This window comes from Desmodus rotundus, chromosome 2 (assembly GCF_022682495.2).
Source record: "Desmodus rotundus isolate HL8 chromosome 2, HLdesRot8A.1, whole genome shotgun sequence".
NCBI lineage: Eukaryota > Metazoa > Chordata > Mammalia > Chiroptera > Phyllostomidae > Desmodus > Desmodus rotundus.
The window spans coordinates 157,915,372-157,928,371 of NC_071388.1; the positions used below are offsets into that span (position 1 = coordinate 157,915,372).

General features: G+C 40.8%; 1 protein-coding gene across 12 annotated transcripts in view; it reads left to right on the top strand.

Annotated features, from left to right (window-relative positions):
- Positions 1-13,000, top strand: part of MYO3B (myosin IIIB) — a 440,217-nt gene that overhangs the window by 152,360 nt on the left and 274,857 nt on the right. For all 12 annotated transcript variants that reach the window (XM_045196330.2, XM_045196338.2, XM_045196327.3 and 9 more), the window contains one exon: positions 5,344-5,499. In XM_045196330.2, the coding sequence (XP_045052265.2) occupies positions 5,344-5,499 (156 nt within the window). The remainder of the gene's footprint in view (positions 1-5,343; positions 5,500-13,000) is intronic.

A 13,000-nucleotide genomic window follows, 5' to 3' on the forward strand; every position in this document is an offset into this window, starting at 1 on the left:
AAACCCACAAGAAAACAACAGAAAGTATAAAAGACAGAATATTTAAAAAGAAATGAGAAGAGACATAAATCTGAAGTTTCCATGTGGTTCTGCCCCAGTGTGTGGAATAAGATTGCTCACCCTCCTGCTTTTCTCACCAAGTTCAATGGGATTTTTAGTTTTTGACTTTTCTCAACTGCTTTTTATCCAGTGTGTTTTATTCATTGGTAAACATCCGTCGGTGACTCTTGATAAATCGCTCCCCCTTGCAGATGTTTGATGTTTTGGTTACAAAATGGCAGATTACGGCAACGAGGCAGCTGTGTCTCCACAGTGTTATTTTTGGGAGCAGAAAGAGCATGGGCAGCCCAGCTCCAAAGCCCAGAGCAGAAACCCGGCCTTGATTCTTGTTAAGAAATGCCACCTGTTTCTGGCGGAGCCCAGCTGAGAGCTGCAACAACCTGTGTTTAATGTGGTGACACTAATGAATTCTGAGAATTAATCTTCAGTCAAGAAAGCATGATGGAAAGTACTAGAATTTCAAATTAGGTAATGGATTAATTTCTTTTAAGGCAAGAATTTGCTTCCTTTTTATTCTAGTGGGCTCTTCTATTAAATTCAAACCACTCACCACGGCCTTGTAAATTCAGAGTAAACCCAGGTAATACATCTCCAGGTAGTTCAAACATTTTTGTTTTGTTTTGTCTCTTAGCACAGAGGTAACCACACATAAATCCAGATTTTTTTAAAAAAAAGAATTACTGATGATTTTGGAAGAAAGAAGTCTTCCCTAAGTCTAGTCCTTATCCAATTTCTTTTTCCCAAAGTAAATGTCTGTGGGCTGAACTGAGCTTGGGGAATGCACATCCCCCGTTAGAGATGCTGTCCTGCAGAACCAACAGCTTACAGGTGTCTTCAACATATTGATGACATTAGGGGCTCTGAGTGTCTCCCTTCAGCCAGCCGAGATGAGGGTCGGCCACCCATCCCAACAGACTTCTCACAACAGAGCTTCCGGAGATATCATTTGCAGGGCCCTGGTTCCACTGACACAGGGAAGGCTCTGCAATCAGTAAGTTTGGAAACATGGACTTAAACAAAATGAAGCTTTTTACTTTACCCCTGTACTTCTAAGAAAACTAAACATGCTCACGTGCATTATGAAACTCCAGACTTAACCTGGGTTAAAGAATCACCAGTGTTTCCCATGCCTTTTTGACCAGAATACTAGTTTTCTTTTCAATGGCATATCTTATGTGTCTAGTGTTTCACCCAACTCACCTTACACAGACTGTCCCCCATGTCCCACATAGAAATCAACATTTTATACATTCTCTTGTAAACCTTCTCAGTCCCCAGCTGGGGGAAATATTCTGCCTACATCTGGGGTTTGTCATTTCTGGTTTAATAAGCAATCCTGAAATGAGTGAGCATATTCTAACTTTCTTAGTTTCCCATACCTGTTCTCCAGATCAGGTTAGAGGACTGTATCCTGCTTTTTAAAAGGACACGGGGGCTGTCAGGAGTTCTTACAGATCCCAGCAGTCAATTCTGTCTTAATCCACCAAATCCCTGCGGGGAAGGAGAACAAGGGAAATGACAGACTGACAAACCTAACAGTACGAGTTTGGGGCACCAAATTCCAAAGTCTTAAGCAGTAAAGAATATTCCATAGTTAGAGTTGGTAAAGGGACTGAAATCCACGAGCATTTAAAGGATGCAGCTTAGGAGGTGAAGGTGAGTGCCATGGTGGCCTCCTGAGTCCCTGGCCACACAGCTTGCCTGGTCAGGCCTCTTGCATTGCTGATCCAGTTTGCCAGTCTTGAAACACCTCTACCTCTTCTCCACCAATCCAGTTCAGTTTAGTTCCAAACATTCCCCCAAACCCAGTCCAATTCTCACCTGCTTCACTAAATCTTCTCTGACTGGAGTCCTCCCAACCCCCACCCCAGTATTGTTCTGCACGGTGCATCTGTGCCATTTTAAACAGCACAGTGCAGAGTGGGAAGGATTCTCCCTTGGGAGACAGGGAATTGGCCTCATCACTGCCAGGACCTGACCTTAGCTTCCTTACCTCATGAAAGAGGCGTTAAAACAGAAAGTCTCTGTCTCTTAGCTCCAAAACCCTATGCTTTTGCGTGATTATTTTTTATTCTGAATATGGGGTGGGCAAAAGTAGCTTTACAGCTATTTGTATGGAAAATAAAACCATAATTAATAAATAATAATACAAGAATAAACTCTGTGTTTCATGTACTCACAACTGTAAGCCTATTCTTGCACCACCCTCTACATAAGCAAACACTGGCTTCTGCCATTTCTTATGTTTCTCTTGTCCTTCCGCCTTTATAATTAGATTGTAGGTCCTTGAGGGAAAGAATCATGATTTTTTATGAATTAATTTATTTTGGCTAATTCTGGCTGTGTAATAAGTGCTGAATAAATGAGATGATATGATTCCAATGACCTGTAATTTAGTAATGCATGATTTTCAGCCCTATCTGCTCCTAAAATAGAACTTTCCTTTATTTATCAGTAAAATAATTATTCCATTTCAGTCTGGCTCTTGGCTCCCCATGAGAAAAAAGTATGCAAGAGAGTTTTAGAATAAGGCTGTACCCTCAAGGTCTTTGTGCCCTTCTCCTAAAAATCCTCCACTGCAGTCGGGTATGTCACAACTCTGCTTAGCATTCTTCCCATACGCAGTCTCAGTTTTGCTGAGCCAGTGGTGTGACATTCAGCCCACTCGGGTCTTACTGAGAGAATGAACAAATCCTCTTGATCGTTGCTTCCAGAAGGTAATATGCCTACCTTCAGGTTTGGCTCTTCAAGAGACAACAGATTCACTTGTTAGTTTATTCCTTGTCTGATTATCTTCATTATTTAGCTCTATTTTCTCTTACTCCCTCTGTGATCTAGAGAGAGATCTCCAAAATACCAAATGATCTTATTGGTAAATGACCTTATGGGCAACCTTGCTCCCCCTCTGCATGCTAAACTTATGAAACAAGATATAGCACCTTTAATTGCACCCCCAGACTCCAGGGGAGACCTGTTTTCATAAGGTGGGAGTATGAGTTTCCAGGTCTCTCTCAAACCCTATCTAAGGAAATTTAATTACTGTAGTACCAGAAGGACCATGTTTTCAGGCCTCACCTGGAACACCTAACACATCCCAAGGCACCTAACCTGAGAAGGAAGCAGAAGCAGCTCCAGCCCACTTTCCCATTCACATACTATGGATTTTCTATTAATTGTTATACCTCCCACCTTCAGCCTCAGCCTGAGTTTACTCACGTGAAGTATAGGTACCACTGGTCAACAGGCAGGTACAGGTTACCCCGGTGCTCTTGCTCTGTCTCCCTTTTTCAGCAGCACCGACAGGCAGTCAGATGAAACAGCCAAAGCAATAAGAAAGAAAGAAAAAAATGGAGGGAAACATTAGGTGGAGAAACCTATTAAGAAATCTCCTTGTGCCTGGAGATACAGATGTGTATGGGGGGTATGTCTATTCAGTGATGAGAGCCCGATTTAATGTGACCCACTGGCTTAGCTGCAGGACTCAGGGGTTTCTAGTCTCCTCTCTGACTCCCTCTGAGGCTGTGGGGGGCACGCAAAGCCACCAAGTCCATCTACAGTAGGAAGTCTCAGAGGACTTAGACTGTTTTTATTTTAGGAGTTTTTGTGCACCATTCCTCAAACCAGAAGACAGGGCCATTCACCTGTATTACTTGACCCTAGAACTACCAAGAGGCGCCTTTTCCCAGGTGCTCAGGGAAACCTTAGCAGCCTGTTTCCTTCTGTAGTCACACAGGCACACACAGAGGAGCAAACGTGGGGTGCAGGGGGTTGCCAGGGTACGGACATGAACATGGTATTTTTTCAAGCGTGTGCACTGATTTTGTATTTTTGGTAGGAAAAAAGATTATACAAAGGGCCCCTGAACCTATTAAAGTCAAATGATTGATTTGTTTCCATGGCAAGGCAGAGGTGGTATTTATAGTTGTGCAGGCAGCAGAATGGAGACAATCGAGGTTCTTTGGGCTTTTCTAACTGCAGGCTCCTGTTCCAATACATAGAAACTCCCTGAATCAATTCTAAAATGGAGTGACTGGGAAATTTACTGACAATCTTTTCAACTAGTGTTGGTGAGGGATGTGAAAGCAGTTTGCAGTGTAAACCACAAAGGTTAAAGCCCTTTGTAAATCCAACAGTTGAGGATTGTTTTGGGAACTCTGCATAAATGTTTTGGAAAAAATGCTCGAGGTGAGATGGACCTTTTTACCATTTGTCAGTGCATTTCATTTTTAAAAATAATATGTTGTGTTTTACTTGTTGCCGGCATGACTCTGTTGGGAGAACGGGAAACGTTTGTTGCGATGAGAGTGCAGAATGGCATCTAGTCTTTATCCTAAGCCCCCTATGTGAGCTAAAGTCGGATAGCCTGAAAGGGCAGCTGCTGAAATTTCTTTCCCTCATCAAGGGCAGCTAGCTACTCAGAATGGAAATGCGATGATAATTGAAAGGGTATTCATCAGATTCAATTTCAGTAGAAATTTCCTTGTGTCAAAATCATCTTTAATAACATACAGAGCATATAGTAAAATGTACTAAATCATTGTTTTCTTTGAAAAGGATTTTGAATCTGAAACAGAAAGCAGTGACACCGGTGCAGTTTTAACCAATTAACTGCAGAGGAGTTTAAATACAACCCAGTTTTTGCCATTTTGAATAGACTTTTTGTTCTCTGTTTGTATAATTTGACTCTAATTTATCTGAATTACATTGTAGTCGCTTCCTGTTCTGAGGTTTTCCTGCTTCTTCAGAAGACATTGGAAATGAAGGTGTTGAACCTTCTATGTGAAGGTTTCTTTATGATCAGTTTGTTTCCTTGCAAACTCCTAAATTCACGTTCCCCACCACCAAATAGAGGACATTTTATGTTAGGATTTCACTTTGGTGATAGTATGTAATTTTATAGGCTTCTAAAATAAATTATATAAACTAATCAACTTGTCTCCATTGTAAACATTTTTCTCAAATGAAAATTCAGACAGAAAATTCAATCTGACCAGTCTATTTTTTCAAACAGAAAGTTTTCAAATAGAAGTTTTGTATACTTCAAATCAGTTGATTGTGTGTTCACTATGTACTTAAACGAAAATAGATTTCTGATGTTTTAATTAATTCAACCATAGGGAATTTTTTTTTCTGTGTTCTGGTACACATGAATAAAGACAGAGCTTTGTTAGGTGAGTGATAGGGTTTTACAAATGAGCCTTTTCTCCTCTGCTCTCCCATATTCACAGGGGAGCCAGGTGTCTAAGATTGTACTTTGGATTGTTTGTTGGTCTTTTCAAACAGGTGTCTCATTAAGGATTTTGAAAAGCGGCCTTCCGTCACACATCTCCTAGACCACCCATTTATTCAAGGAGTCCACGGGAAGGTTTTGTTTCTGCAAAAACAGCTGGCCAAGGTCCTCCAAGACCAGAAGCATCTAAACCCTGTTGTTAAAAGCAGGTATGGTACTTGGTGTCTTCCTGCTTCCTTTCTCTGGTTATTAATAAAAACAGCATGCCATGTATTTGATTTGCTTAGCGTTATTACTGGTAATTATCACATCCCTGCATTTCTGAGAGTTTCATTTACATGAAATTAAGTACTTCATGTCCAGTGAATGAGAGCTTTAGAGCTTCAGAAATAAGCTGCCCATTTGTGCTCTTATGGCTAATTTCTCTCAACTGTAGCTGAAATCTCACTCTGTCCTCACATTCTAGTTAAAAACCAACACATATATTTATACTTAATGTAAATGTAGATTTTCTAAAAACCAATAAAGGTAACTGTATGAAATCAGTCACAGCTGAGGTGGTGTGAGAAATCTTTACTTGCCTATTGCAGACTGGAGAGCAGAAATGTAAGCTGTTTTGTGATTTTTGGAAAGATTGAAAGTTAAATGCTGAAGCCTTTTTCTCTAATGTGCTCTGAGACTGTTTTCTTTAGTTAGAAATTTCTCAGAGGCAAGTTAGTATTTTTAAATGATTTCCCCTCCAGGTGTTACCTATGCTATCTAAAACAAGAGTGATTCTTACTCCTCCCTTTTTAAACATTTAAAAAGAGATGTTTATTTTGAAGGGCAGTTGCATAAAGCAGTATTCTGTGGTGGTATCTAAGAAGTAGATCTTTGGTTTCTGTCCAGAGGGTGGCAGAATTTCTCTTTAAAAAAAAAATTAAATGCAAATAAAGCTGCTTCCCCAGCTCAGCAATTATTTGGTTTTATAAAACTGGCCGGGGTGCAGATAAGCTCTAATCCATTATTATTAAAAGAACATTCAAAAGATTGGAGGTGGAGAAAATAAAATATCACAAGTCACAAGTTCTGGAAATATCTGTGTATTCTGCAGAAAATTGTTTACAAATCAGACAGCACCAGAGCCCTTGGAGCCAGAGGCATAGTCTCAAGGTGACTACATCTTGCTGATCCACCTCCCCAAGCAGGCTCTCTCTGGATAGCTCAAAACAAAATTTTTCCTACCCTTTCCCTCTTTCCACAGCCATTTCTGTTTCTATGGCTTGCCTACGAGGTAGAGAAACACTCAGAAGTTCTTGTGACTCGATACCTTTTTAAAGCAGTAGAATTTGTGTTTAAGCCCAGGGGAGCCGAAATCCCTTTTCTCCCCCTGCATTTGTTCCCATACAGCAGCCACTGCCCCTCAGCCACCCACCTATACACACACACACAGCAGCAGCACTGAAAATGAAGATGGAATAAAATAAAATATAAACTAAGGGAAAAATCGAACAGCATTTAAATGCCCTAAGTAGAATCAGGTGCCTGTCTCCTTGTCTCTGTGTTCTGAAACTTGCCGCAGAGCAATTTCTGAGACTTAGTTTGCCAGGTTAGGCTGCTTTTCACTTTTGCCTGTCCAGATGCGTGTTCTCTGTTTAAAGACTTTTCGCCTTCTACCACAGAAAATCTGTCTCCAGGCTCTCTCGCCTTTCTCTAATTTCTCTTTATCTTTGTTAACTCCTTTGATGTTGTCAAAAGCCTCATATGGTGGCAAAGGCTTCTCACAGGGTCTTTGTAATCTTCGGTTTCACTCAGAAGTTTGTGTTTCTTTGAAAGTCACTTTTAAAAAATGCAATCTCACAAATAAGTATCACAACTTTAAACAGCCACTTCCTTAGGAGGTAGGACAATTAATTCTAAATGAAACACAATGCATGTAATTGACACAACTTGCCACCCCATCCTACATTATTCCTTTGGCCACTAGCAAGGAGTTGGTTACATATGTGGTTTTTAAGCCCACTCAAAGAAATTCTCACATATCACTTGATGCTGGCAATTCAATATATGTAAAGTTGTGAGTTTCTAAATTGAGATGAAAAAAAAACCCAGAAAAATTGAGGTGAGTGAGGTAAATACACAACTTACCACTTTTCTGCACAAATGATCATGCAGCTTGTGGTACGACATGGCAGTTAAAACCACAGCCTCTGCTGGTTTTGAATGCCAGCTCAGCCACGTATGGACAAGTTATTAAAATCTTTCTGTTTTGAAGTTTCTTCATCTATAAAGTGGGGTTTATTTTAAGGGTTGAGTCAATACATAAAAAACACTTTAGAATAGGGTTGATAGCAGATTAAACCTCTGAGTTAGCAGTATTGGTAGAAGTAGTATACATGGTCTACTTAATTCAAAGTCCTCCATTTCTTTTGTCCTTAATCTGTGCAAATTCACCTCTATTTGCTTACCAAACAACATCATGAAAGTAAACAGTACTGAGGTACTGTTAAAAATAGCAATTTCTATCTCTTATTTAAAATCTAATTTATGCATTTATTCATTCAAGAGACATTTCTGTATGTGTATGTGTCAGGCCCTTTGCTGAACAGAGGAACTACAAGGGCAAGTCAGATACAGTTCCTGATAAGGAGCTAATAGTCCAGTGTGTGAAACAGATAAGCATCAGAAGAGAACAGCTTAGCATGAAAAGTGCCTGGATAGAGGGGTGTCTGGGGTGCCTTCCTGCGTACCTGTCAAGGGAAACCCCCTGGAACTGGTGAGATGATCCTTAAATTGCCCGGAAGATAGTTGGGGAAGGGGGTTATTCCAGGTAGAGGGGAAGATTGAGCAAGAGCAAAGGGCAAGGGCACAGAGGCTGGAGAGAGCTTAGAGGATTTGGTGAAAAATTAGTTGGCACTGCTCGAACTTGGCATGGGAAGCAGCAGGGGGTGGGGAAGATAAAGCGGGCAGGGGCCAGGCCACAATGGGCTAATGAGCTTGGGTCTGTTCCTAGGCATTTGAGAGCCACTGAAGGGTTTCCAGCAAGGACGTGCTCCAGGAAGAGTGTTCTGGTTGCTGTGTGGAGAATGGAATGGAGCTGGCATAGCCGGAGCCAGGGAGAGGAGTGAGAGCAGATTGTGGCCATTGCAAATAACAGAAGATATTAAGATAATGGTAGTGCCAGGACTTACCGGTGGGTGGAATGAGAGAGATTAGGGAAAGAAAGAAGTGTCACAGGGTCTGTCTAAACTGAGCTGCCTCCCTGCCCTGGTTCACACTGCAATCAAACAGAAATTGCCAGATACTAAGAGACAGAGACCAGTAAAAAGATTTTGCTTCCTCTTCATATTCCATCAAATGCAGTGCCATGTACTTCCGGATAATACACAAAGCTTCCAGCTTCCTGCTCAAAGTAGGGTTCTTCAATGCTCCAAACCCACGGTATCCAACGTTTTGGCATCTCTAGGCCACACTGGAAGAAGAAGAGTTGTTTTGGGCCACACAGTAAATACACAAACACTAATGAAAACAAACAAACAAACAAAAATCTCATAATGTTTTAAGTAAATTTACGATTTTGTGTTGGGTCACATTCATAGCCGTCCTGGGCCACATGCAGCCCGTGGGCTGTGGGTTGGACACCCCTGCTTCAGACAGTTCTGAGCCTCCCAGCTTGAAACACTTGTTTCGTTTTGAGAACAAATGCAGAGAAATGAGACCTACAGGTTACAGGGACAACTGTCTTACTCTTCCTGCAAATGTAGAAAATGTTCTGTTCACTTCAGTACTTTCCCGAGGGAAGAGAGAAGTAGGTAGTTTAAAGAAGTTCTAGGGACGGGGAAAACTTGGACAGGTGAAGAAAAGGATCTTGTGTAGAGGGACACATTGAGGAGGGCAGAGAGAATGAGAGAGAGAGGGAGGGAGGGAAGGGGAGAAGGTGGGGGGAGAGAAGGTAATAGAAAAAGTAAGAGGGAAGGGGTATCGCAGGCCTAAAGAGAAGATTGACTTTAGAAAGAATCTCTAGGCTGGAAAAGACACAGAAAAGTTAGATGAAGATACTTAGAAATTTGAAGGGTTAGGGGTGGGGAGCAGAGGACAGAGGACGTGCTATAAGAAAACTCATGTGTGAATGGCCTGTAAAGAAACCAAAGTAAGTTGGTCTCAGAGTTGGCAGTGGGCTGTAGACTTCAGGAAAGTGGTAAGTCTTGGAAGTGGCCCAAAATAAAGGGTCCATTAAAGATGGAACAATGATTGCTCGATAGCACAAAAACTCCAGGTGGAACTTAAGTGAACAGCATTCCATTGTAATTGTGCTAATCAGTGTTTAAGATAATGCATGTAGGGCATTCAGGAGAGCATTTCACACTGGAATCTCTTCAAAAAATTACCATCACCACTACCACCTTTTCTACCTATCATCTCTAGCAATTTTTAGCCATAAGGAGTAGAAGAGAAATCAAATACTGTGATTTTCTTCAGGATTGAGACTGCCTTGGATGGACATGAGGAGTGGACAGGGGGTAAGGGAATCAAAACAAGCGGGAGAGTGTCCTCGGGTCTTTGGGGGCATGAAGAAAGTGAAGCAAGAGTAGCTTACTGACTTTGAGTCTGGGTCAGGGTCAGGGTCAGGGGACTGGCAGTTACAATGAAGAGAGAGAGCATATTCGGTGAGAGAATGTCAAGAAAAGGGATTGCAGAACTGAGATCTTGGGAACTTTGGAGAGATAATTGGAAATAGTTATAGCTGTAGACAACTTTCTGGAATAGAAATACTGTTTTTAAAGAGTTGACAAGCTGAGGAACCCTGAGATTAGAATGTGAGAAGAATTAACAGAGTGATGGTGGGGGATGAGAAGACCAAAGACTGATATCAGCGAGAGGGGTAGAGAGAAAGGAAAATGGGATCAAGTGCTAGAGACGATATACCTGTATTTTGCCATGTATAATGCATTCTTTTTGCCCAAATTTTTGAGGGAAAAATAAAGATGCACATTATACATGGGTAATACTAACTCCATATCTATATAAATGTTTTTAATCCTTTTATTTATGCTTATGTGTTAAAAGTACAACTCTAAAAAACAGTAATGATGTCATATGCAAAATAATACCCTGAAATATGATAATCACTTTTATTTCTAAATATAAATAAAACATTGAATTAAAAAATTAAAATGAAAAATTTTTTTCCTGAAAGTTTGGGCCAAAAATGTGGGTGTGCACTACACACGAGAGTGCATTATACATGGTAAAATATGGTAAAAGGGTGATGTGAAATTTTTAATTGGGAGAAATTGGATAGGGAGAATAATGGACGGGCAAAGACAGAGCAGGGCCAGGATGTTGCCCCCTTCCGCGAACCCCTCTCAGTGAGTGGATGGAAGGCAAAGCTGCGGCAAGAGCGGGAAGTGGTTCAATTCAGTTATGATGAGGAAATACGAGTGTTCAAGAATAAGGCTAACAATCACCTGTTGTTCACAACAGAGCAGGAGCCGCACTGTGCGTGAAGGGCTTGAGTGGTGAGACCCATCTCACCTCTCCTGGGTGTAAGCATCCAGCCCTTCTGAGTGGGGCGGTGTTTTGGAAAGCAAGGCTGCGATCCAGTACCATTTCATACGATATGTATGAGGTGGCATTGCACTGTTTGAGATCTGGTACCATTTGCTGATACTGATTATAGTGTTTGAGTAAAACCGTTAGACTTTGCTTTTCCAGCAATTTATAATTTTGCCATAGCACATGTATTTGATTCAGGTACAATAGAGAGGTTATATATCCAAGGCTTACTCTCTCAAAGGAGGTTAAACAGCCCTAAAATTCTGTGAATGATTGGGGCTTTATTTTTAGTTAACCTGCCAGAGATGCTTTTAAGCAATTTGACCATTTCCTTTACATCAGCTCCCATTTCCTTGACCTTGAAAAGGACTTAACCAGTTGTGCAAATTCCTAAATTCATTGGTATCATCTGGTATGTCTTGTCAACATTACAGTTCAGAGAGAAGTAGATGTGAAAACATGCTTTTTTAAAAAATCACTTCACAAGAGTTAGTGGGAGAAGAGCCAAACCACTGGAATGAGAGTGGAGGTAGGGAAGGTGCTGGGTTAGCTGCACTGTGATCCCCTCCTGCCTTCCCACCTCCTGTCATGTACTCAACTGCATGTCTCAATGAAATTACTAGGTCCAACATGTCATTCCTCTGCAGGTGGCTTGGGACTGAAACCACAAGCTGAAACCACAAATGTTAAATCCTTAAATGCCAAGGGTCTACTCTAAGTATTACTTGGTAGAAGAATTAAGTTGCTGATTGTTTTCTGTTCTGTTGAATGGATTTTGATTCTACCCTTGCAGTTTGCCTGAGGGTGATTAAAACAATGACCTCAGCTTTTCGGATTTCTTTTCAACCTGCAGCAGTGACTTTTAAAAACAGATTTCTCGCTGTGTAGCTGCTGAGCTTTTCCCAGTCAGCCTTGCTCACTCACTTGTCTTTTACCGGCAAACAGGAGCGTGTGTGTGCGCACAAACATCCTTACACACGCCCTTCATGTTATGTACACTGATGGATTCCTGGGTGTAAATGAGTAACTTCTGAATGAATACTTTACCAAGTGCTGAAGATGCTTGACATGTAGGAGGTTAAAGATCCTCCTGTCCAAACAGATAAGAAATAAACCCACACCCTGTTGTAATTAGCATCTGCTATCTATGTATACCTGTATCTGCCTCTCTATAACTGAGTGAACACATTTATATATAATTTTCTGTGTCATTGATTCTTGCTGCCTAGAGAAGGTGGGTATATAAAATATTGCCTAAAATAATTGGTAAGGTGTTGATTTATTGGAATTCTGGCCCAAACCATGCTTATATGAAAAAACAGGGAGGTACTGTAATGATTTCCATCCAAATAATTACTCTATTCTGCTTCTCTGTCACCCACTTTTCAGATCCAGTTCTTATTCTTCACCTATTTCCTTAAACTTGATGTTTTAGAATTGCCCTCGTTGCCTTTGGAACCAGGGACCCAGTGCCAGCTCCTCCCTTTCTGACAAGATCGGGTGCATTCAGGGGGGTATGGCCATGGACCAGTCCCTCCTTTTCTGATCTCTGAAACCCACAGGCAGCCCTACAGGCCAACCAGCCTCCCCACCATAGTCACTCCAAACTCCAAGAACAAGTCCAAGCCATAGCTCTGAGGTTTGGCCCCTCTAAGCTTTAACCCCCTAAACTCCATTTGTCTGGGAAGCCAGGCTTGGCAGACAACGTATTCAGAGCCTCACGAAAACAAATAGAAAATCTAGCAAAAAAAAAAAAAAAGGATTTTGCTAGAATTCGAAAATATCTCCTGAGTAATTTATAATACCTTATACTCTTAATTTGATAGAATGCCTTTTGCTATTTATTCATTTATTTATATATCTCTCCATTCCTTTAAGCTTTGGAATACTCAATCCAAGTACCTTTTAGTTGGAAATCTGTAATTTTCACATTAAGTAAGGAATTCTTCAGCCAAAAATTGATAGTAGATGCTATTCTCAAGTGAGGCACTAGATGGAGCATGTGAATTTAAAGGAAATTAAAATCGCTTGTTGCTAGTGATAACAAATCATTTAACTCAAGAAGACTAAAAAATGTAAATCTAATATATTTTGATTAATTTAAACTAAAACTAGACAAATGTAAAACAATATAACACTTTTTATAAGTATATGTAATCTAGGATAATGTAAATG